Consider the following 25220-nt stretch of genomic DNA (forward strand, 5'->3'; position numbering starts at 1 on the left):
ACACACCCTCCAGATTCAAGAGAAGGAGCGAGTTGCTTTCCAAGACCTCTTCTGAACCCATTTAGCCCGTTGCCCTTGCTTGATTATTGTGAAACCATACAAGGTATCATAGAAGTGGGATATTGCATGTGTATGTGTACTTTTAGTTAAAATTTTTTGGGGTGCAAAAGTCCTGTTTTTTTGAAAGTCTTTGCACGTGATATGATAAAAACTCCCAACAGGTTGGAAAACCCTAATTAACAATCAGAGAACGACAAACTTGCGAAATCGTCTGTCTTGGTGGCGCGTGTGTTTTGTTCCCGCCCTGCCCATGATGGTGCTTGTTGGGCCTCTTCATTCGGCAATCCCCCACCGCATGAAGGTGATCTCCTCTCATCACCATCATCAGCAAAATCAACTGCAACAACAGATGTTAACATGCTTTGGACGTCACATAAAGCTCGCCCTCTTCTGAAACTCTTCTCCAGCTTCGCCTCTGCAGGTAGCTCGCAATGCGGCATGGCTGAAATGCACAGCTTTTCATGGTGTGCTTTCTTGCTTGCCATAACCTCTCGCCATTTTGTATCCTAGATGCTAATCGGACTTAAAGGCTCACTCTCCCTCTTGCGTGCGCATGCGCGCGCCTTTTTTCAGAGATTAATTTGCTGCCTAGGCGGGCGGAGAACATGAGCTTGCAATTCGAGGTACTCCTTGCTTTCTTTGGTTGCATAGTACTCTGCATTTTCTGAATTGGCATCAATCAGTGCAACTTTACGAGATGATCGTATACACCTCTAAGTCAAATCACGCCCATGCCCCACGCCCACGTGCACACGCACCCACTGTGCACACAAACACACACCCCCATCTATCCAAATGAAAGAACTCTTAAAACTCAAAGATGCTCATGCACATGCACGTACACACACACATATAGACACATACATTACACATCATTCAAACCGCCCTACATGAACAAGTATATGCATTCAAGCACATGACTCACTTTAACATCACACACAAAAATAGTCAACACCATTTGATACCAGGACATGGAACAGCTTGTACTCTACCACATTTGAAACAACAGATGGCTTTGTAGTGATTGCTACAGTTGATTTTCAAGGCTTCAACTTTGTTGACATTATGATGGATGACATTTGGTAACTTGATTTCTGAGCATATGGAGAGCATGAACCCTGCATAAGGCCTTAAGGTCTCTAGACCATCTCACAGTTAACCACCACCGTACTTGTCCCATACCACAAATGGTACCATCCTACAAATCTTGGCAGTCCTTTGACCCACCTTTGGGCTATATCTTGAGTCCTAGGCCCCACACAAGTTATTTGTCAACCGATCATGAACCTCTTGGTTCACTTAAATAGCTCCTTATATTAGCTCAATATTCTCCTGGGATGATAAAGCCTTTCCATAAGTATGATTGCTAATCCCCAGCTACATTTTCACATATGTAACACATCCTGCTTGGAGCATATGGCAGTATTGTGTACTGTAGTTGCACCATAAGTTGGATTCAATTTACTTTGTTCTGCTGCTGCAGCGAGAAAAAATGATCAGTAATGGGGAAATAGTACATAACAAAGCATTAGCAGTTTCAGGCTCAGCTTGAGAGCAGGGCAAAGCACAAGCTTGGAGAATTTGTTTGTGTGGATTAAGGTGTCCAAAAGCACATCGACAGATCAAGAAAGGCTCCAAAGGACAACCAACCTTGGCTTGTTTCACAAACCAGCTGTGCAATAAGTGGGTGTTGCTCAAACCCTTCACAGGTCTCTCTCGCAAGGTTGTCAAGGGGACTCTGAGAGCTCTAAAAAAGTGCTGCAAGGCATTTATGGGCAAGAGGGATGTCTTTTCGTAGGGCTAGGCATGCTTGCACTAGCACGGCTCGTTTGACCTCTTGATCTATGTAACCTCTCTAGAGTGGCTTGCCAAATGCGAAGTCTCCACATTTTGCATTTTGATTGTCTGCGTGGAGTTGTTTAAATATTTGGATGCATTCTTTATTTATTCCTAGCATGCTAAAAAAGAAAAGAAATGAAAAGACTAAGTCTTTTATAAGGTGATTTATATACTGAAAACATCACTTGTTGATGCAGGTGTTGGCAAAGTATAATCGGGCACGAGCATCTCGCCTTACTTTACCTCATTTTCAATGTGAAACTCCTTTATTTATGCCAGTTGGTACCCAAGGTTGGTTTCATTTTTGAATTGAGTTGTGGGAGATCCATATCTCTTGCTAGTATGTAAAAAATCACCATTTGTTTTGTGTATGTTGCTAGGTACAATAAAAGGGCTTACTAATACACAATTGGAAGACCTAGGATGCCAGATAATATTAGGTAATACATACCATTTAGCATTGCGACCAGGTGCGGAGCTGATTGATGAATTGGGTGGCTTGCATAGCTTCATGAATTGGCCAAGAGCCTTATTGACAGACTCTGGTGGTTTTCAAATGGTATCTTTTTTCACACCATGCTTTATCCACCTCCACAATCTGATGACGCTAACTATTAGAAACAAAATGATTGCAATAGTTATCTTTCATGACCTTGTAGCATTCTCTCTCTCTCTCTCTCTCTCTCTCTCTCTCTCTCTCTCTCTCTCACACACACACACACACACACACACACACACGCGCGCGCGCGCGCATGCGCACGCAAGAGGTGGTGCTAGTCGTTGGGACGACTTCGAAGCCATCTCCGGGAGTCTATATCTGTCCAATGTGTATTGTATATGAATATCACTATCTGGAAAAGTGCATCTACTATCAGGGATGCTGCTCCAAACTCTGCCAGCATGATGGGGTGATAGGAATGGTTTACTCCTAATCATGTGGGAGAAATCATAATATGAAGCCCCTCAATCCTGCTCCAAGATCTGGTCCCCAAAATGAAGTCATTTACATCACTGCAGGACAACATATCCCCGGCCTATGTTGTTGGATGCATGGTGAAAATGGGGGTAGTGAAGGTAATTCCAAGAGGTAGACATAGGATGTGCCTATCTCCATTGAATCCCCTGCATATGTAAATGATGTTTAGATACAATTGGGTGTGATGTGCTAAAGATCTTGACCTTGGTTTTGCCATGGTTCACTGTAAGGTCTCGCTACTCACAACCTGTAGTGCCTCTAGGTGTTGCTGCAACCCCCTCTGCTGAGTCTTTACTCCTGCTCCTCATTGTTTCCTTCTGAGATGTAGTCTCGTCTCCCTTTGAGAACGGCAAGCCATGGAGGGAGCTCCGCTCCTTCCTCATGGTCGGGGCTTGGCAATGCAGTGATAGCCACCATTATATCTGGTTTCATTCCAAACGATAATCTCGTGTGTGGACACCTCTGATGTTTTCAATGTGCAACATCTTTGATCCAAACTTTGCCACTATATCTAAAATGCAAACCTGATTGGTGAGCGGTCACTTCATCTTAAGAATTTGACATGTTGGCATTAACTCAACCATGGCATAACATTGGATAATGGCCATTGGGTTGGTCATGCTGCCCTTCAAAAATTGCTCGTGGCTTCCACCATTTCCAGAACAAAATCCCCTCCATTGCCATTACCCTGTTCGTCTTAGTCATTACCTCTATTTGAGGGTCGTAATCTGTGTTTTAGAGATGTTTTTGGCTTTACTAATAAAGGATCTTGTTTTCCGCGCCGGGGGGTGGGCGGGGGGGGGGGGGGTGCGTTTGTTGATCCTGAGATTATACTCTCATGCTGGACAGCACCCAGATAAGGCCAGAAACATGCTTGCCTTAAAAACTCAAATTAAAAGAACCATCAGTGTTAGATAGGATTTTTGACGGTGGGTTCAACTCATGCCCTCAATCTTGCCAATCCTATATAAGTATACCATTAAATATTGAAGGAAGTGATTAATGCATGTGACATTCGGGGGAAGGGGAGGGGGTTGTGCTTTCTATGCATATGCTCGTTTGAGTTCATGGTTTGAAGCAATGTGATGGTGGTTTTGTGTGTTATTTTATCCATGTCTTTGATTTTATACTCAACATTTCCTCTTGAAATTTATGAATGTTTTCATTATATGGAGGAGGAAGCCAACTGTGTTTGACTTGCATTGAAATTACCCTTTTTTTCCACAGGTTTCTCTTTTGCATTTAGCAGACATCACAGAAGAAGGGGTAACTTTCCAGGTATGCATGCTTTTTTTGTCAATTTCACCAATTGAGTGCTCAAACAGTATGAGTTTGGAAGTGCCTTGTATTTGTGTGAGTGTTATATATTTTAGCCATAGGGTGCTTATGGCCATAGACTAGGGAGGGTTTGATCTTGGGCATATGCATTGGGATGATGGATCCTTAAACTATCATCAGCACGCTACCTGCTGGTGAGCAAAGATGCCCTCTTTTTATAAGGGGGGCTTGCGAGGTTGATTGCCTTTATAAGCGTCTGAAAATGTAGGAACTCAGCTCGTTGGCCTCATCAGCACGCTGCCCTCTTTTTATGAGGGGGGCTTGCTAGGCTAATTGCCCTTCACCTCTGGAGAAGTGATAGAAACTCAGCTTGTTGGTCTTTGTATAAAAATTGTGTCCTCTTGGTTAGGACAATTTTTTAAATATGTAAACTTGCACCTACTTTGGGGCGCTGAGGACGTGAGTAGGGATGTTGTAGCACCTAGTCCATACTATGCATGATGAAGTTGATGATCTTATACTTCATGATTGGACAATCTTTGAGGTAAAGCTCGCACTTTTTGTATTCTTGTCTTTACTTGTTTTGTTTTAGTGAATTAGTTATTTAAAGTTTGTTTTGCTAATTAGTCATTAAAAATTTGTTTAACTTGTTTGTTAGAAATTCTTTTGTTGTGGTTCAATAAAGAATTCGTGTGTGTGTATGTGGGCGTGTGTGATTTAGTTATGTATTTGTCTATTTTTGCAAGTTATTATTACTATTATTATTATTTTTTTTCTCAGTTGTCTCTATTAAGCCTTTTATTTTATTTTTTGGTTTGTTTTTGGTGATTCTCTTCTTTCTTTTAAAATTATTCGTAAGTTCAGATTCATCTGGCCTTATATAGGAACCTACTGTAGGGTTGCCACGTCCAAGCACCCTCACCTTCATAGGATGACCAAGAAAGTGTACAACAGGAGCCTATTGCCAGCACAACCAGGCAAGTGCACAACAGGAGCCTACCACCAGCAACCACCAGGGGGCTATGGGGGGATGCTGGAGATATCATGAGACTGCCACCCCCTTATACCATCCGTTGCATATGGGATACCTAGGTGATCCCAGATCCACGTGGCAGCTCTCAACATCATCAGTGATTTGACACCCTCTTCCAATCATGTCGTGCATGATAAATGCCATGGACAATCTCAGGTGCTGATCCAGAAGAGGCAGCCAGATAAAGAGTATGAACCAGGTAGAACCAGGATGATAGAGCACAGAGCACTTTTTGCAGTGACGACTGGAGAAAGACGTGGAGAGCAAGCTGAAGATCAGATGGCTGTCGGCAGGTGTTGCTGGCTGCACACAAGGCTGTCGGCTTCTCACAGAAGTGGTCGGCTGAACCAGAGTACAGGGGTAGCAGCAAGCGCAAGGAGGAGGACCAGTCGGCTGCGTTAAAGAGCAGTTAATGCATTTAAGACTGGCCGACCAGCAATCGGCCAGTCTACCAAGTGTCCAAGAAAAACTATAAAAGGGCAAGTGTGCTTATAGATTGAGTCATTCATTCCTTTATGGAGTGGATCATTAGGGTCCTAGTTTAGGACAGGATTTTGGGTGTTCACCACCTTTTGTACAAGGCAGACTATGGCTGTAGTAGAAGTACCTTTTTGTACCATATGAATATACTGAATTTCCAGCACATCTCTCTCTCTACTCTCTCTCTATATCTGCGTTTTGCATCAGATGGTTTCCAAGAGTGTTTAGGGTTGAAAGAAGACTCCCAGAGCTTCCGCGTGTTACAAATCGCACCACACGAACCGGGAGACCAGGGATCTACTAGGACCTGGCTCAGATACCATCTAGGAACCTGCAGCAGTTGCCACGACCAATCGCCCATGACCAGGCAAGCGCACACAACAGGAGCCAACTGGCAGCCAACCACCAGGGGACCATGGGGGGATGCCGTTTGCAGGCTTCCATCTCCTGCTAGGCCCCCCCTCCCCAAAAGTTTGGGCCCAAGGGAGATACCATGAGACTGCACACGCTTCAGATCATATACCGCCACCCCCTTATACCATCCGGTGCACTAGGCGGCTCCAGATCTGTCATGTGCACGGTGTGTATCTACCGTGTGCTACACGCATGCAAGACTAGCTTCGAGGTTTGGGGAAGCTTGGAGCTAGGTAGGCTGATTGGCGAGCTGAGTTAGGGATAGACTAACGGGTGGGTGCCAAGTGTGGACGCCCGATGACCGGCCAAGAGCCTATAAAAGGGTGGCCAAGGTTAGTCATTAGTCATATAGAGAGTCTTGCGAGTTTGTGAGAGCTCTATGGTCTTGGAGCCTGGATCTAGTGCAGACGTGCACCTGCTTTACGCAGCCGAGGCCGGCAGCAATCTCGAGGCCCGCGAGGGCAGCTTCATGGCGGTATGGGACGTCGCGAGGTGGAGATTGGTCGGTACGTCAACCTAGTTAGCTCAGCTCGTGGCTCGGTGGGGACAGCCAAGACTGTGGGCTTGCCCACGGCTGTCATGGTTGGGAGGTGAGTTAGGCTTGCACCCCCGTGTTGTTTGCTTCTTGTTTGCAGGATTCAAGTCTCGTACCAGGAACGATCACGAGGAGATCCTTGGGGATTTGACAGTGGTATCATAGCATGCCTCGTGAACGAGCAAGTCGGTAGGTAGAGAAGATGAGGTCGAAGAAAGGTATGTGTTCAAAAAACTTGCTGTTTTTTCTGTGCATACTGCTGTTTCAGATTCAGTATGTGTTTTTTTTAATCAAAGGAACCCATGATGATGGAGATGGTAGTCTAAGTAGGATCGTTTGCTTTGCAAGAAGAAGGCTGAAGATTCGAGTTTGTGCAGTCGCATGAACGAGTCGAGAGAGAAAACAGAAAAAAAGCATGTTCGTTTGCTTTTGGTTGCACGTATGAGAGAGAGAGAGAGAGAGAGAGAGAGAGAGAGAGAGGCGAACGTTGCAGTGCTGGTCGTGAAGAGCTGCTGGTCGTGACGTGTTGCATGCGGGCACACATGCGGGCAGGCACCCAAGCCCAAGCCCATGTTGGCTTGTGGCCAGGCCTACCCAGGCGGCCAGCAGGTTGGCGGGTGCCTAGGCCTACGTAGCCAGGCCTACGCAGCCTAGCGCAGGCGCCCAGGCCAGGCCAGGCGTCCACGCCAGGCCATGCGCCCAAGCCAGGCAGGTGCCCAGGCCCACGCCGCCTTGTGGCCAGGCCTACGCGAGGCTGGCGCAGGCCACCTGTGCGCACACAGGCGCCGGCAGGAAGGCAAGCACCGGCAGCAGTCGGCGACAGCAGCAACGTGGATGACGTTTGCAGACAGCATGCCAGCGGCGCTAAATCCAGGAGGGATGAGAAAAGAAAAACAAAGAAAGCCTTTGCCGATTTGAGGTGCTTTTTTTTGGATTAATTTTTTTAAAAAAGTTTAAAACTCCCCTCCAAGGTTTAAAGGTGTTTTTTTTAAAAGAAAGCAGAATATATATATATATATATATATATATATATATATATATATATATATATATATATATATATAAAAACACAAAAGCAAAAGCTTAAGTAGCTTTTGGGGCAGGCTATATAAACCCCTTAAGTGGGCTTCTTGCCACACATCTCTCAAGTTTTCAAGCTCTCAAGCTCTCAAGTTCCCTTGCACTTTTATTGTGCAAAGATCGAATTTTCTCTCCCCTTGTCTTCTTCACGATGTCGACCCAAGAATCAGAGTTGGAGCCTCTTATCGAACGCGAAGGCTTGCCGGCTACGGAAGATACTGATGCCGATCTTTTTGATGATTATGTGTCAAAATCAGATTTCCAAGAGTTCAAAGTAGCTCTCGAAGCTTCTTCGTCAGAACGTCAGGCACAAATTGCAGCCCAGATGCACGCTTTGCAAAACTCCAAAGCTCTCTTGACCACTACCCTCTCTACTCTATCGGGTATGGATACCTTGGCTTCTGCTTTAGGCCCCAACATTACTCCGGAACAGTTCAGGGGCGAGCATAAGGAGCGTACCAAGGAGATCGTGGACACTTGGCTACATAAGTGGCAAGTTCACTTTCAGTTTCATCCATATCATGATGAAAAAGGATCCAGTTAGCAGCATGTTTCCTCTCCGGCAAAGCTTTGCTTTGGTGGAAGGAACTCAACCCTAAGCCAACAATTTGGGCACAATTTGAAGACGTCTTCAAGAAGGAATTCCTCAAGAAAGAGGATGATTATGATGTTGAAGGAACTCAACCCTAAGCCAACAATTTGGGCACAATTCGAAGACGTCTTTAAGAAGGAATTCCTCAAGAAAGAGGATGATTATGATGTTGCCCGGTTTTCAGCTTTGACCATGACCTCGCAGCACCTCACTTATGAGGTCTACCTCCAGAAGTTTAGGGACTTGCAGATGAAAGCTACAAAGATGGATCCCACTACTCTTTTGGGGTTCTTTGTAGCTGGTCTACTAGACTCATACCGTTTACAGGTTAAAAATAACAAATGCAAAACATTGGACAAAGCCATTCATTCAGCTCGTATCTATGATGATACAATGGTCTCTTCCAAGTCGAAACCTGTTACCGAGCAGGGGAACAAGCATAAAAGAAAGTTCTCTGCACCTATGGCTAACACGACTGAAGGAAAGTCTTCGGACCAACCTTCGAAGAATTCAAGTTCGACACCAGCGAAGAAGAAACGACTCCTTAGGGCTTTAAAGCTTAAGAAGGAAGGACGTTGTTTTATCTGCGAAGAAAAAGGACACATGCGTAACGAGTGCCCAAAGCAAAAGGGTGCCAAGACAAACGCAAGACCCAAGCCAAAGGTAGCTAACCAGTTGTCTTTGACAGGTACGTCAATTACTGTACTTTCTCGCCCTAGTACTTGTTCTGATTGTCTGTTCAACTCTAAAGTATTTGGCTTGCATGATCTTCTCCGCGTTTATGGAGAAGTGAATGGCCATAAGATTCACATTCTTCTAGACCCTGGCAGCTCACACTTCTTTGTTAACTACAAACTTGTGCAGAAATTGAGTCTTGATATGACACCCAGCGATCATACCTATGAGGTACGCCTACCTGCGGGAAGGCAAGTATGAGATCGAAAGGTGGAGATGCTTCCAATCCAGATTCAGGACTACAAAGATACTTTGGAATGCTATGTAATGCACCTAGAAAATGTAGACTTGTTATTAGAGATTGAGTGGTTTAAGACTCTTCAAGTCCAGATCGATTGGTCTAGTCATATTTTTTCTTTTTAGCATAGGGACACCAAGTATAGTATTTTAGGTGATTGTGTACATCCCTCTCAGGGACCTCTTGTAAATACAATTGATTTTGGAAATATAACGGATTCTTCTTTGTATACCGCTTTCCATTGTGTATTGATTCCACTCATACCTTCCATGGATGTCAATGAATTAAGTGTGTTTGAAAGCAAAGAATTATAGAAGATACTTGATTCGTTTCAAGACGTATTTCCTAAGGAACTGCCATCGGGTTTACCACCTGGACGGGCAGTAGATCATCGTATTGACTTGATCCCTGGTGCTCATTTTGTCAGTATTCCACCTTACAGGATGAGCCAAGCTGAGGAAGATGAGTTGGCTAAACAATTCGAAGATTATTTGAGGATGGGCCAGATTCGTCCAAGTAAATCACCTTGGGGTGCACCTGTGTTGCTTAGGAGAAAGAAGGACAACACCTGGCGAATGTGTATAGATTACAAGAGATTGAACAAGCTGACCATTAAGAACCGTTATCCTCTCCCTAGATCAGATGACGTGATTGACCGGTTAGCAGGAGCGAAATATTTCACGAAGATAGATTTACGTACTGGCTATCACCAGATACGTATTCATGAAAGGCATGTCGAAAGAACCGCCTTTCGGACTAGGTATGGCCATTACGAGTTTCTCGTATTACCTTTTGGGTTAACCAATGCTCCAGTCACTTTTCAGCAAATGATGAACGATCTTTTTCGTGAACATTTGAGAAAATTTGTGGTGGTGTTCCTGGATGATATTTTGATATATAGTCGTACTCTTGAGGATCATGTTAGACACCTCACGATTGTCTTATCTATTTTAAGACAGAATCGACTATATGCTAAGTTAAGTAAATGTGAGTTCTTTATGACAGAAATCATTTACTTGGGACACAAAATCACTAGAGATGGATTGAGCAGGCATTGACTATGATCGAGTTCAGAAGGTTCTGGACTGGCCTATACCGCGAACAGTGAAACAAATTCGTTCTTTTCTCGGTTTTGTTGTTTTTCTTTGGAAATTTGTGCGGGAGTACTCTCAGCTCACACTACCGATGACCGACTTATTGAAAGGCCGTGGACGTAAGTCAAATCAGCCTATCACTTGGAATAACGATTTGGATATGGCCTTCAGACTTTTGAAAGATAAAGTCAAGGAAGCACCTATCTTAGCATTACTTGATCCTAGTCGGCCTTATGTTCTTGAAACTGATGCCAGTGACTATGCTATCGGGGCTGCTCTATTTCAAGATGGTAGACCGGTTGCTTTTGAAAGTAAAAAGCTAGACGACACTCAATCTCGTTGGCCAACCTTTAAGGAGCTTTATGCTGTGATTCATGCTCTCAAGGTTTGGAGACATTATTTATATGGCTCCAAGTTTGTGGTATTGACTGATGATTGGTATTGACTGATCATTAGTCAATCAAGTATGTGTATGATGCGGATGATTTGAGAGGAAGGAAAGCTCGTTGGATTAAATTAATGCAAGATTTTGATTTTGAGATCCGTTATCGGAAAGGGTTTATAAATAGTGTTGCAGATGCGCTTAGTCGAATTAGAGAGGTGAATACTTTGTCGTTCACCGAGATTTCTACTGACTTATTTCAGTCATTGAGAGGGCTTTGCAAGACTGATAGTTATTTTGGTCCATTTTGGCAGAAGATCCAGGACGGGAGCTCATTGATTGACCAAGACTCAATGACTGAGCAATCTACCATTCAGGCTGCAGGAGGCCAGTGGATGATTCGGAATGGTTTACTATTCCGTAATGACAAAATTTGTGTACCACAAATCCTGGACATTAGGTCCAAGATTCTTAAGGAGTGTCATGATGCCCCTTCTGCTGGACACCTTGGGGTACACATGACACTATCGTTAGTGAAACACACTTTTTATTGGCCAAAGATGAAAGGGTATGTAGAAGATTATGTTCTCAAGTGTCAAATTTGTCAGGTCAAACCTTCGGTTTTGTGAACCTTATTGTGTTTGATTGTGATTAATGTAACCATTCGATCTTTGAGACAGGATATGCCTGGATACTGATTGAAGTTCAACTTTGCAGTCGCCTGTGGATGGAAAGCCAATGCTTCTAACTCCAGAAGAATCGATCACTATTCAGGTTAGCTTGAGTTTATCAAATAATTTACCTATTTTTCTGCAATCTCTTTCAATCATTGTTTCTGGTCATCCTGAATATAGCTAGATAACTTGCAGAACAAAATTGGGGCGGACATAATTATGGCTTTAGATGATGTTGTGAAGACTACTACCACAGGTCCTAGGGTTGAGGAAGCAATGCACCGAACTCTTCGGTGGATTGAGCGCTGCATCAATGGTGTGTGTGCTCTCTCAATGGGGCTGTGACGTGCCAATCAAGCTGTAGAACTTTTGTACACACGTATTAAATATAATTGGTACTTTATGTTACCGGGTCCTCGTCCTTGCCCTGTGTTGTGATCTCTCAATATGCAGATATTTATTCTATTTATTTGTTTGACTTTGGCAGCACATAAAAGACCATTGGAACAGAACTTGTTTGGGATTGTCCAGGGAGGCTTGGATCCACATCTCAGGTGAATTACAATATATAATTACAGGAAATGCTAAATCTTGCTATGTGGTGTAATTCAATGGGGATTGTGTGATGTTTTCTGCAGAGAAATTTGCGTTAAGGGTCTGGTGGCACATAATCTGCCGGGGTAAGTGTGTGGGATCCTTTATGCTCTTGAACAGTGCAGTGCTTTGGCTGAGTTGTGGGGAAGAGCTTTCACTTCGGTCTGCTTGGTTTTTGCGTCACATACTCATATGCTAACTTTTTCCCAATAGGTATGCTATTGGGGGGCTTGCAGGTGGAGAAGAGAAAGACTCTTTTTGGAGAGTTGTTGCACAATGTACTGCGGGATTGCCAGAAGACAAACCCCGCTACGTCATGGTAAAGAAATCAAAGTGACGTCTCCATAGTTTAGTAAATTACAAAGATGCGTTTTTTCTTATCTCACAACCAGTAAAGGCTTCTGTTTTTGTTTGTGTTCCATGTGGCAAATGGGGTAGTTCCAAGGTAATACTAACCTTTACAACAACAAACACAGAACAAACCACGCTCCCCCCCCAAAACCCTCCCCCCCCCCCCCCCCCCCCCCCCCCCCCCCCGGCGCCCCGTGGGAGGAGTTAGGCGGTTTGCTGTCTTCAAGTTATGGTGGCCCCTTGTGGGGTTTGTAGAGGTGAACCCAACCGAGTTTGGGCCTTGGGATTGTGCCGTGTTGGTGGGGAACACCTCCACTTACACTGAGGCACCTGACTTAAGTTAGATCCCTCTCCTTTACACCTAGAGCTCTAAAAATGATGGTTAATATTCTTCACACACTGGGTTAGATGGGAAATACTGAGATAGTAACGTGTAGGCTGTCATAAAGGCACACAAGTCGCTGGTTTGTGTTAGGTGTGGGATTTGGAGACGCCAAGATTGTTTGCTGTCATAAATGATAGAATTATGAAGATGATAAGGTCTTTGGGGGAGGTGGGGAGGGACCAAATTAATCTGTCCGACTTATCGCTTGTTTTCTAACTATTATTAACACAATAAATGCCGTCTCAGGGTAGATTGTGTCTTCCACCCATGCTGTTGTTACAGTTATGTTGGTGACAGAATTCGTTGTCATCAGTCAAGTCTAAGCTAATCCCCTCAGTTGAAGGTTGTGTTCTGAAATACCACCATTTCTGTGCCGGTTAGTCTCATGAAGGGCTTACCCAAACATGGGGTTGCCGTCTATAGGTTATCAAAGTAGTGGCCATATGAGGGCATTGTTCATATGCAAAGCCTGGCTTTTTCATATTGAGACAGCGGTAGCCTGGGAAGAATTTGGGATATCCACACACATCAAAGGATGCTAGCTCATTTTTTCAGCCATGGCCGGCACTATCCAAGTAAAGACGGAGCCCAAAACTTTGCTAGTACACCCTTATGTGGTACCAATGGCTTACTTCTCATCATACGTGACATCATCACCTGTAGCTTCTTTATGCTCTTCCAGGTAGCCTTACCTATCCTTAGTCCCCAAAAAATTGCACCACCAAAGTGTCAAAAACGAGGCTCCTGGAAGTGGGCATGGAAACACTGTCTCTCTAGACAGGCTAGGGAGGTGTGGCCTCTCGCTAGTCAATCAGTGGCGGCCGCGGTCATGCAAAAGCGGGGACCCTTTATCTACCTCCTCTAGGTGACTTCATGAAAGCAAAAGCGAGTACATTATACCTTCAAATCTGAGTATGCATCAAACACTAATGAGAAAGATTCAGGGACATACCTGTTTCACACGAAACCCTAGAAAAGCAGACCAGAAAGCTTACATTGCGTGTATCACCTCTTTGTTCTCTGTTGGTTTAGGGTAGCTGTAATACCAACTGATAGGGATTCTTGCGTTAGAATCCTTCCAAGGACTCTTGAAACATGGGACAATCACAAGATTGATCTAGATTAGGTTTCCGGTCACCACTCAACCATAGATCCAATACAACACAGGATCTCGGCTAAGGCTCTGTCCATAGACTCACATCAGCCAGCCTTGGCGTCCCATACTACTAGGACTTAACTAAGGGGCCATCGGTAGACGGTGTGCCTCCAGGATGGACTATCAAGAGTGGATTGCATCCATGGTCTAGACACATACCATCTTGCCTTATAGTCACTTATAATTTATAAAAAGCTAAAACTTATGGGATTATTAACTTATGAGCCTTAATCGCTATAATCAATCTCCTTTCTAATCTTTTGGGTCCCCTAACCCACAGATTAGCTAAACTAACCCCTAGATTACCAATTTAACCCCTAGGTTAGCCTCAGGTACACAACACTTAAAAGATCTTTCTTAGAAGAGTGGGTGCACATGACAACCGGCATACAAGTATTTTCCCATACACGATCATGATATATGACTCCTGATAAAGTTGTACAATGCGGAAGCAAAAGAGAGGGAGAGAGGCAAAGAGAGAGAGACATCAGACAATGAACATCATATTATGTAGCAAGAGGCTTTTACAATGGCAATACCAGCCAGCAGATGGTGTAGAATAGCCTCCAAGAGCCTATAAAGGCAAGTCATTGTTCATTTGTAGGGCATCCGACCCTTTTTGGGCAGGTCAAGAATCAAGCATTAGAAGGCCTTTAGATTACCTCTTTTGGAAGGCCAAAGACCACAGGTTTTGTGCAGTCTTTTGTACTATATAATATACTGAATATACAGCTATCTCTCTCTTAGTCTTAGTTGGTGATTTGCATCAAGGTTCTTGTTCAATTACTTAGGGCTGAAAGAAGACACAGAGCTTCCGTGCATGTGACAAACCAAGTATATGCACACATGATTTGAGTCAAGAGATAATCAAAACATATCTAGATAAGCCAATAATATCCATCATAGATGAAATCTTATAGGCGTTTTGGCCATTGATAGAAAATCATTATCCATATTGGATTAAAGTGTATGATTCCATAGAGACGAATGGCATAAGCTAAGTGGCCATTACCAGACTGCCACTCATCACAAACCTGAGGACTTGGGAGAGAGAGTGCTGAAAGCTTGTAAACTCCATTCTCCACTCCGCCTTCCCAAACTACCTGGCCTGTTGCTTTGTCCTGGAGAGCAACAAAATGCTCATCAAACTCCACCCGTACGCCAGTCTTGCAAACCTGATGCACTGACAAGAGATGAAAACTAAGTGACGGAACATACAACACCTGGGAGGAATGCTTCCCCCCTCTGCCATCGGGAACTATCTCCAACCTGCCCTCACTGTGAACTGGGATAGTGGATGTATCATGTGACCAGAATACCTGCAGAGGTCCTGTAAATCTGAACGGGAAGGAGTCATGTGCCTGGAAGCACCACTGTCTAGAATCCACTCCCGAGTATCCGTTGCGGAGAATCCTCCAACCTCCTCCCTGCCTGAAGAAAATGAAACATTGGTGTCCATCACCTCCAGGTGCAAAGCCGGAGTCTTCATGATTGCTGCTGAGGAATCTTCACCCTTCTCGGTCTTCCGCTTGGGACATTGCCTCCAATAGAAACCTTTCTCGCCACAATCATTACAGGTCCTCTCTGCCTTTAGTTTCTCGCGGTCAGTAACGGACTTCTTCTATGAAGACTTCTCCGATGAAGCCTTCCCTTTGCCCGTGTTACGGCCTTTCGACCGTTGGTCAGTTAAGGCCTCCGAACCTCCACCCTGAGGAGGGTTTGTGAATCGTTTCTCCTGGTCCAAGACCATGGGCACAAGCTCCTCCCACGTGATGGTGCTGAGCCTGCCACTGGTAATCAAAGACGAGTAAAATGCTGAGTACTGAGAAGGCAAGTGTGACAGCAACGTTATGTGTTGGGGTAAAGGCGTAATGCCCACCCTTATAGTGTGTACAAGCCCATAAGTTATAGTACATAGTACACTTAGTACTTTTAATGTACTAAGTGCACTATGTGGACTAGTGCAATATACATGTGTGATAGGGGAGTCACACACTCATGCTTTTCATGAGTTGACTTATCCCCACAACTCTCTCTCTCTCTCTCTCCCTTGCTTCTCTGTGTATGTCTCCCATGAATGATCTCTAAACCCTAATTGCTGTTTTCTCCCCATCAACTGGTATCAGAGCCTTGGTCACCGATTCCCCTCCCTCTCATCAAGAATTGTTTGCCCTTTTGCTGGTTCTCATTCTGTTCTGGTCGTATTGATGCTGGTCGCCTGCTGAATTTATGCTAGTTCGCCTGCTGTATCTTTTCTGGTCTCTGCCCAGCCAGTAGGCGTGGGCTGGCTCCACTGCTGCCCAGCTATCAGCGTGGGCTGCCCCAGCTGCCCAGCAGCCAAACGAAGACTGACGAAGAGGATAGACTGCCCAGCAGCGGAAGCGTGTGAGCAAAGCGCATTAGCGCTGGGCGTATAGGCGCTAGGCGAGTGTAGCGAAGGCAGCACCACAGGCGGGCGTCAGCAGTAGGCGGAGACAGCGAATACGTCAGCGAGCACTAAGCGAAGGCGGCGTTGGCTACTATAGCGCTACACGGTAGGCAGCAGGCGCTAGGCGAAACAAGAGAAGGCTGCGACTCCTACGAAACAACAACGTGCTCTTGGAGGTGACTGCACCGTGATTCAACGTTCTTCCCCATCCACGTGAGCCACCTGTGTTGGAGCTTAAGGACACAAAAGGCTTGGAAGAAGAAAAGGTAGCTCATTTGCTGGCAGAATTGCAAGCTCTCGCAGAGGAGCTCACTTTCAATCCAATGTTGGTGGCCATTTGTGAGCACTGTCTTGGCAGGCAGTGAAGCAGCATCAATATCTTTCTGCAGCAGCACCAAATTCAACAACCCGCCTGCAAATCAGAGTAAATCAAAAAAAAAAATACAAGGTATTCTGCTTCAATTTTTTTTTGGGATTTGCAATTGAGCAAGTACAGTAATCAATTGAGCAGATACAGGTGCCCAATTGCTCAATTTTTTGAGCAAAATTGGCAAAATTGGGTGACATTGGTCACAATCAGGATCAATTTGCAGGAAATTGGATGTCGAAATTTGGGGCTTTTGATGTAATTGTGCAATTAAGCACTCATACATGCTGTATGACGTGAAAAATCGCACATTTGGGCAAAATCGCAGCAAATTGCAGTGCAAATCAAGGGGCTTTTGTGCCGATTGAGTTGATTTGCATGCAGGCAATCGCATTTGATGCTGTGGTTAATGTGCTGATGCCTTACAAGCACTCAATGTGCCTGTAAATCAAGGGGCTTTCATGTATTTGATGTATATGTGGCCAGGGGGAAGCATCGTGAACACTCTGGATGCCTTCATGTGCGTCAATGTACCATGCATGATCAGAAATTGATCTCAAATCAAGGGGCTTTTCAAGTTTGAATGCTCGTTGAGCTTGGCAAAGCAGCAGGCGAGACTTTTATGCCTTGAATCCTCAAAAATCAGCTTGCAGTCAAGGGGCTTTTGCCCAATTTCTGTTCGGGACTGTTGTATGCAGTATACAGGACTGTAAAAGTCTGATTTTCACTCATTTGGACAGCCAGGAGAGCATTTATTGCTTCTGTACCTGCTGGTACAGATTTGGCACAGCTTTGTGCATGTTTGGGCATGGCTGTACACTGTTTTGAGTGATCAAAAGGTTCAAATTCAGTTGCTGAAATTGCCGGTACAGGTTTGGTACATCATTGGAGAGCGCTTAGTACTGCTGTACAGTACTTTGGAAGGGCAAAAGAGGACATTTAAGGTGCTGTCCAAAATCTGCAGCAACCAGATTTTGGTGTTTTCATCACAAAAAGTGGGAGAAAAGTTGCATTCTTGCTTCCGCAGTGGGAGATAAAGCTTGGGAGAACATTTGTAAGCACTTTGTGTGCTTAGGGTGCAGTGTTTGCACATTTGCAGGGAGTCAGGCATTACAGGTTGCATTTTGCTATGGCAACCACAGGTGAGAGCTCTTCATTGCTTCACATCAAGAAGCTTGAAGGCTCGCATAATTATGATATTTGGCAAACCCAGTGCTACAATGTGTTGCTTCAGAAAAAGCAACATAAGCCTATCAAAGAAAGGGGTGTGATGCCCGCTTCTCTTACAGCTGAAGAGTGGGAAGATATGGATGAGCTGGCAAGATCTACTATCATGTTGTCTGTGTCAGACTCATTACTTTTCAGCATTCGTGAAGAGAAGACAGCTTGGGGAATGTGGCAGAGATTGCAGGACTTGTATGCCCAACAAAGTGCCTCAAGCAAAGTGTATTGGTTGAAGAAACTCATAGGCCTTCAGATGAAGGAAGGGGCTTCTATGACAGCCCATCTCAATGAGTTTAATGGTATTGTCAGCCAGGTTATAAATCAAAAGTTGGCAATGGACGATGAGTTCAAAGCCACTTTTCTGTTATGCACTTTGCCAGAGAGTTGGGACACATTTAGGACAGCCACTAGCAATTCGAATGCTATGCTGTCATATGCAGATGTTGAGGGTGCTCTTCTTCAAGAAGAGATGAACAGGAAAAACAACTCTGTTGGAAAGTCCAATGCAATGAATGCACGTGGGAGATCCCAGCAAAGGGGGAAAAGCCAAGAAAGGGGAAGGAGCAAGTCTCGCTCCAAAAAGGATTTGGAATGCCATTATTGTGGCAAGAAGGGACACATCAAAAAACAATGCTACAAATGGAAAAATGATCAAAAAGAAAAAGGAAAAGGCAAAGACAAAGAGAAGGATGAAGCCAAAGATGTAAAGCCGAAGGGCAAAAGTGGAGTCAAGATCGAAGAAATCAATGTGTCACATGCAGGTGGCAGTGAGGATGAGGTCCTCTTTACGTCTTCACTTGATGCCCATTCACTTCTTACAGGTGGTCATGGTATGCACTCATGGATCATTGATTCAGGTGCCTCCTTTCATGTCACAGGTTGCAGAGACTTGTTTGTCAGGTACACTGCTGGCAATGAAGGAGTGGTTTATTTGGGTGATAACCATGCATGCAAAATTCTTGGCAGAGGTGATGTGAGGCTTGTATTTTCAGATGGCTCACAGCTTATGCTCCATGATGTCAGGCATGTGCCTGAGATCAAAAAGAATCTGCTTTCTACTGGACAGCTTGATGATGCTGATTATGTTACCACATTTGGTAGTGGAAAGTGGAAGATTAGTAAGGGCTCACTGGTTGTTGCCAGAGGCTCTAAGGTGGACACTCTTTACTTTATGCATGCAGGTGTTTGTCACCATGCTAATGTAAATGCAACCGAGCTGCCGGAAATTTCTATGTGGCATAGCCGGTTGGGACACATGAGTGTCAAAGGAATGGAGCAATTGTCTCGTTTGGGTTACTTGCCTTCTCTAAAGTTTTCTAGTTTTCAGTTTTGTGAGCATTGTATATATGGTAGGCAACTACAGTGCCCCCACAAGAAAGCTCTTGGACAGAAAGATGCTCAGTTAGAGCTTGTGCATACAGATGTATGTGAGATGCCTCAGCTTTCTTTGGGAGGGGCAAAATATTTTGTGTCTTTCATTGATGATGCCACACGCAAGGTGTGGGTCTATCCTCTTCGCTTGAAGAGTGATACATTCTCAGTGTTTGAGAAGTTTGTTGCTCTTGTTGAGAATCAAACTGGCAAAACACTGAAGGCTTTGCGTTCCGACAATGGTGGAGAGTATACGTCCAAACAGTTTCAGGACTTTTGTGATGCTAAAGGCATCAAGAGGGAGCTTTCTACTCCTTATGATCCTCCACAAAACGGGACAGCAGAGAGGATGAACAGGACCATACAGGAGAAGGTCCGTTCTATGTTGTCACATGCTGCATTACCTCATGGTTTTTGGGCTGAAGCTGTTATGACAGCCGTACACCTTATAAATAGGTCACCTAACACGAGGCTTGGTGGGAAAGTGCCAGAAGAAGTATGGACAGGGAAGCCTCCGTCATACAAGCACTTGAGAGTGTTTGGTTGCGTTGCGTACGTGCACATACGCAGGGAAATGCGCACCAAACTTGATCCTAAGTCTCATAAATGCATATTCCTAGGATATGGTGACAGAGGTGAAATGGGGTATAGACTTTGGGATCCCATGAATAGAAAGATCATACGCAGCAATGATGTCATTTTTGATGAAACATGCATGTATAAGGAGCCTGCAAGGCAACAGGAGCCTAGCAGAGTCATCTTTGATGATGATGGACATCATGGACAACAACAAAGGGCTGTAAATCAGCCATTACAGCAGGAAAACCAGCCCTTAAATGGTGCTGAAAATGGTCCAAATGGACAGCCAGATATGGCAGAAGATATCCCTATGGATATACCACAGTTGGAGGAGATACCGGGCATGATATTTCAGCCTTATGGCATGGAACAGGAGCCACCAATGGGTGATATGCAGGCTGGACAGCAACCTGCAAATGATGGTCATTGGGTACGGAGGTCCACAAGACCCTCCAGAGTCCCTGACAGGTTTGTTCCAGGGGTTGACTACTTGATGCTCACTGACTGTGGGGAGCCCTCATGTTATAAAGAGGCTTTACAGAGGGCAGACAAAGCTCTATGGGAGCGTGCCATGAAGTCAGAGATGGATTCTCTGCATAAAAATGGAACATGGAAGTTGGTGCCTTTGCCTGCAGGCAAGAAGGTTTTGCCATGCAAGTGGGTTTACAGGCTCAAAGTTGCATTAGATGCTAAGCCAAGATACAAAGCCAGGTTAGTGGCTAAGGGCTTTAAGCAGGAATATGGTGTGGACTTTGAGGAGATCTTCTCTCCAGTGGTCAAAATGACCACACTTAGAGCTGTGTTGGCTTTGGTTGCGCATGATGATCTGGACTTGATTCAGATGGATGTGAAGACTGCTTTTCTTCACGGTGATCTCCATGAGGAGATATATATGCAGCAGCCAGAGGGTTATGCAGTGAGTGGAAAGGAGAAGCTTGTATGCAAGCTGAAAAAGAGTCTTTATGGGCTCAAACAGGCACCAAGAGAATGGTATCATAAATTTGATACATTCATGAAATCTCAGAAATTCAGGAGAAGTGACATAGATCACTGCTTGTACACCAAGAAAGCTTTGGATGGCAGTCTCTTGATTCTCATTTTGTATGTTGATGATATGTTGATTGCCGGGAAATCTCGTAAAGAGATGGATGCATTGAAAAAGAGGCTGCATGAGACCTTTGATATGAAGGATCTGGGTGATGCAAATCACATCTTGGGTATGCGGATACTTCGGGACAGAAATCAGCATGTGTTGTATTTGTCTCAGAAGGAATATATTGGCAAAGTTTTGCAGAGGTTCAATATGGACGGGGGGAAGAAGGCTAGTACTCCTTTGCCTCCATATGTGAAACTCAGTGCTATGGACAGCCCACAGTCAGATAGAGACAGGGCTGATATGGCCAAGATTCCGTATGCTTCAGCTTGTGGCAGTCTCATGTATGCCATGGTTGCTACTAGGCCGGACATTGCATTTGCAGTGGGAGTGGTTTCTAGGTACATGGCCAACCCTGGCAAGAAGCATTGGGAAGCAGTGAAAGGTGTCATGAGATACCTGAAGGGCACACAGGATTTGTGCATTTGCTTTGGCAAACAGGATGCATTAGTGCATGGTTACACGGATTCGGATTATGCCGGTCATCCAGATAACCGGAAGTCTACTACCGGTTATGTATTTACATTCACAGGAGGTGCTGTGTCATGGATATCCAGGATGCAGAAGTGCACTGCCTTATCTACTACAGAGGCCGAGTATATTGCAGCCACAGAGGCTTGCAAGGAGGCATTATGGCTATCTCGGTTAGTGGTTGATTTGGGTTATACAGGGGATATTCCATTGTTGCATTGTGACAGTCAGAGTGCCATTCAGTTGGCAAAGAACCCTGTCTTTCATGCAAAGACGAAGCATGTGGATGTGAAGTATCACTTCATCAGAGAGGTGATAGAGAACAAGCAAATTCAGCTTGTTAAGATTCACACGGATGACAACCCGGCTGATCTGTTGACGAAGAGTTTGCCTCCGGAGCGGTTTGCTCATTGCAGACACTTGATGGGCATTGGATGAGGCCATTTTCAGCCTTGATATGGCCTTGTATATTATCATGTACATGCTGATTTTTTCTTTTCCTTTACTTAAGGGCACATTGCCTTTAAGTGGGAGGTTGTTGGGGTAAAGGCGTAATGCCCACCCTTATAGTGTGTACAAGCCCATAAGTTATAGTACATAGTACACTTAGTACTTTTAATGTACTAAGTGCACTATGTGGACTAGTGCAATATACATGTGTGATAGGGGAGTCACACACTCATGCTTTTCATGAGTTGACTTATCCCCACAACTCTCTCTCTCTCTCTCTCCCTTGCTTCTCTGTGTATGTCTCCCATGAATGATCTCTAAACCCTAATTGCTGTTTTCTCCCCATCATTATGGCCATATCCTCTGACGATATCTCCTTCCCAGCCCGAAGAACTTCCTGCTGAAGAGCCTGTTGCTTGTTAATATGCTCCCGCATCGTCAACGACTTTGCAGGGCTCATAACCCGCATCTGTACTTCCAAGGAAATCCTCTTTATGGGCGATACCCTGTTGTAAAGAGAAGCCAAATGCTGCCATATACCTCTGGCCAGCGTCATATGCTTTACATGATTGATTACCTGCGGTGTGCAGTTGAGGAAGATAAACGAACGGATCCTGGCGCTGACACGATCCCACATCTGTGCTCGTGTCTCCCGGTCCTTTTGGATCGACGGTAACTCCCCCGCCGTCCTCTTGCTTCTCCTCTTCCCAAACAGTACTATCAAGAGCCTATGGCTCTGATACCATGTCAGAATACGCAGCGGAGATGATGACCAGATCTGGGAACACGAGCAAACACAATGCAGAAAATAACAGCACGAGAGAGAGAGAGAGAGAGAGAGAGAGAGAGAGAGAGAGAGAGAGAGGGGCGTGTAACTCTGCTCTATATACACAAGGAAGATCCCGGAATGAGAGAGAGAGAGAGAGAGAGATAGAGGCGTGTAACTCTGCTCTATATACACAAGGAAGATCCCGGAATGATACAATACGTGGCAAGGGCTGTTGTCACGTGCATCCCGCACTTGGATGCCACGTAGACATTTCTGTACAGAAGGTGCAGGACCTGGGATGGTGAACTGGTCCCACGTGAGCCCAGTCCGGGACGAGTCAGCTAGGGATCCATCTCAGTCGTCCGAGGTCAGGTGTGCATTGTCCTGCACATGAGTCCAAGGTCAGGTGTGCACTGTCCTGCACATGAAGCAGTGCCAGTCCGCGCTGTGAGTCTCCCTTTGGAATGATGTTAGATGTTCTGTGTATCTAGTTTGCAACTGGATGCCGGACCTCTGTAGGCATGTAGGTTTGCATGTAGAGATGGGGCCAGCCCATAGGGCTACCCCAGTGCGAAGGTTTGCACTTGTAGTGTGGGCATGGGGGAGGTGTAGAACCACCCCCAAGGGGCCAGGAGGGCCTAGGCTGTGCCCACCAGCCATGGCATGGGCTGGAAGGGCTGTCGGCCAGCCCTAGTGCTGCTGGACAGGCAGCCGACAGGGTTAGAAACCCTACCCAGCAGGTCGGCCAGGTGTAGGGGGCAGTCCCACACCCATGCGCAGAGTGCCCAGCAGCCTGACACTGTCCCTGCAGGCATGCGCAGAGTGGCCAGCAGGCTGCCTAGTGTGAAAGCACCATATTGCATAATGTGAAAAACATTATATTTCTAAAGACCTAGTCGTGGGGCTTTAATAAAGCTGGCTGACTGGATGCTAAGGGGAGTATAAATACTCCAGCCAAGAATCAATGAGATCATCTCATAATTCACCAAGTGCTCAAGCAAACAAGGGCCAGGACAGCCAAGAAGTTGCTAACGCAAAGGGGTGGAGGATTGAAGGTCAAGGGCAGGATTTTCCAGCCAAGAAAAGGTCAAGTTTTTGTATTTGTTTTCAGATTTACATCATTCTAATAAAGCAAATACACCATCCGTGGTGGGGGCCCTACAGAGGGTAATTGGGACCCAACACTGTGTCCTCTCCATCTCCCCCTTCTCTCTCTATTTTCTGCACATCTCCTTTCAGTTTGTGCGTTAATTCCGTCGCAAAAAGAGTGCTGATTTCTGAGTTTTGAAGTACCGATCCTTCTCCGAAGCTTCCGCATATTACAGTGGTATCAGAGCTCACTTCAAGGACAAAGATTCAGCAAAGAAAACTAGAAAATTTTTTCGCTCGTGTGGTTGGTTTTTAGACGCCGGTGGACTACCCCTTTCGGAGTGACTCCTGTCCCTCGAAGGACGGTTGGTTTTTAGCCCCCGGAAGCCTCCGGAAGCCTCCGGAAGTCTCCCACACAGATAGTGGATGGTCAGATTGCGTTCCGGAAAGGAATTGCATTTTCCCGCTATGGCGAACTTTGGCAACGAGAGAGAACCAGAACAATGGGACCAGAGTGCACCAGGCAGCCCAGCTAGGGCAGCCGGCTTGAGTGTCACAGACATGTTCCAGCAGATGATGCGAGCAATCGCAGACCAGACAACCAAGTTGGATGAGCAGAAGGCGCGGATTTTGGCTCTGGAGGAGCGTTCACGCTCTCCAGCGTCGCGTTTTCCATCTCCTCCTCCCTCTCCTTCCGTATCCCAGATACCAGATCCTCGTCACAGGGACCCTCTCGAGGGGTCACAGCCGCAGCCAAGCTCCTTGCTTGAGATGCAGATGCGTGCATTGGAGATTCGACAACGAGAAGACGACGCCATGCGACGAGTGGAACACGAGCGTTACCTCAGAGCTTTGGACGCCAGATTGACACCGGCGGCTCCCTCGAATCATTTTCCCGAGAAAATGAATTTCAGTAAGTATAATGGTAAACTCGACCCCACTACTCTTTATTCATGGTTACATCAATTTGAAGCTTACTTTGCCGCAGTTAGGAAAACAGATACTGACAAAGTGATCTTAGCTAGTTGGTACTTGGAAGGTGAGGCCATTCCTTGGTGGACTCAGTGGGCTCATGCCCACACCAGAGCAGGTATGGCAGCTTATGTGTGGGACGAGTTCGTCCGCGACCTTAAGCAGCGGTTTCTACCGCCCCACTACCTTGAGCGACTCGAAGACGAGTTCAGGGGAGCGCGTCAGAACGCGCAACCAGTCCTTCAGTTTGCCAATAAAATTTCGACCTTGTGTTTGCAATTAGGCTTATCTGATTCGGACAAGAAAGGGCAGTTTTTGTATGGCCTGGACACGCAAATCCAATGGGAGGTGCGTATGTTTAGGCCAGCCACCTTTGAGGACGCACTCTCCCTTGCGCAGAGTGCAGAAATGAACCACAATGGTGGCAAGCCCAAGACTTCCCAGCCGGCTT

The 25220-nt window shown here is 45.5% G+C and overlaps 1 protein-coding gene across 3 annotated transcripts in view; it reads left to right on the forward strand.

Moving 5' to 3' along the window:
* Window positions 1-202: 202 nt before the first annotated feature.
* The window catches only part of LOC147617089 (uncharacterized), a 35119-nt gene continuing 10101 nt past the window's right edge, over window positions 203-25220 (forward strand). The window contains exons 1-11 of one of the 3 annotated variants that reach the window (XM_086776694.1): window positions 203-361; window positions 482-524; window positions 634-683; window positions 2097-2190; window positions 2280-2458; window positions 4103-4153; window positions 11454-11510; window positions 11606-11726; window positions 11898-11964; window positions 12049-12090; window positions 12218-12323. In XM_086776694.1, the coding sequence (XP_086632820.1) occupies window positions 311-361; window positions 482-524; window positions 634-683; window positions 2097-2190; window positions 2280-2458; window positions 4103-4153; window positions 11454-11510; window positions 11606-11726; window positions 11898-11964; window positions 12049-12090; window positions 12218-12323 (861 nt within the window). In that variant the 5' untranslated portion in view covers window positions 203-310. Of the gene's footprint in view, window positions 525-633; window positions 684-2096; window positions 2191-2279; window positions 2459-4102; window positions 4154-11453; window positions 11511-11605; window positions 11727-11897; window positions 11965-12048; window positions 12091-12217; window positions 12324-25220 lie in introns of all 3 variants that reach the window. The other 2 variants (XM_086776696.1, XM_086776695.1) reach the window with 2 other exon arrangements.

Source organism: Cibotium barometz, chromosome 37 (genome assembly GCF_041138505.1).
Source record: "Cibotium barometz isolate CiBa-2024 chromosome 37, ASM4113850v1, whole genome shotgun sequence".
NCBI lineage: Eukaryota > Viridiplantae > Streptophyta > Polypodiopsida > Cyatheales > Cibotiaceae > Cibotium > Cibotium barometz.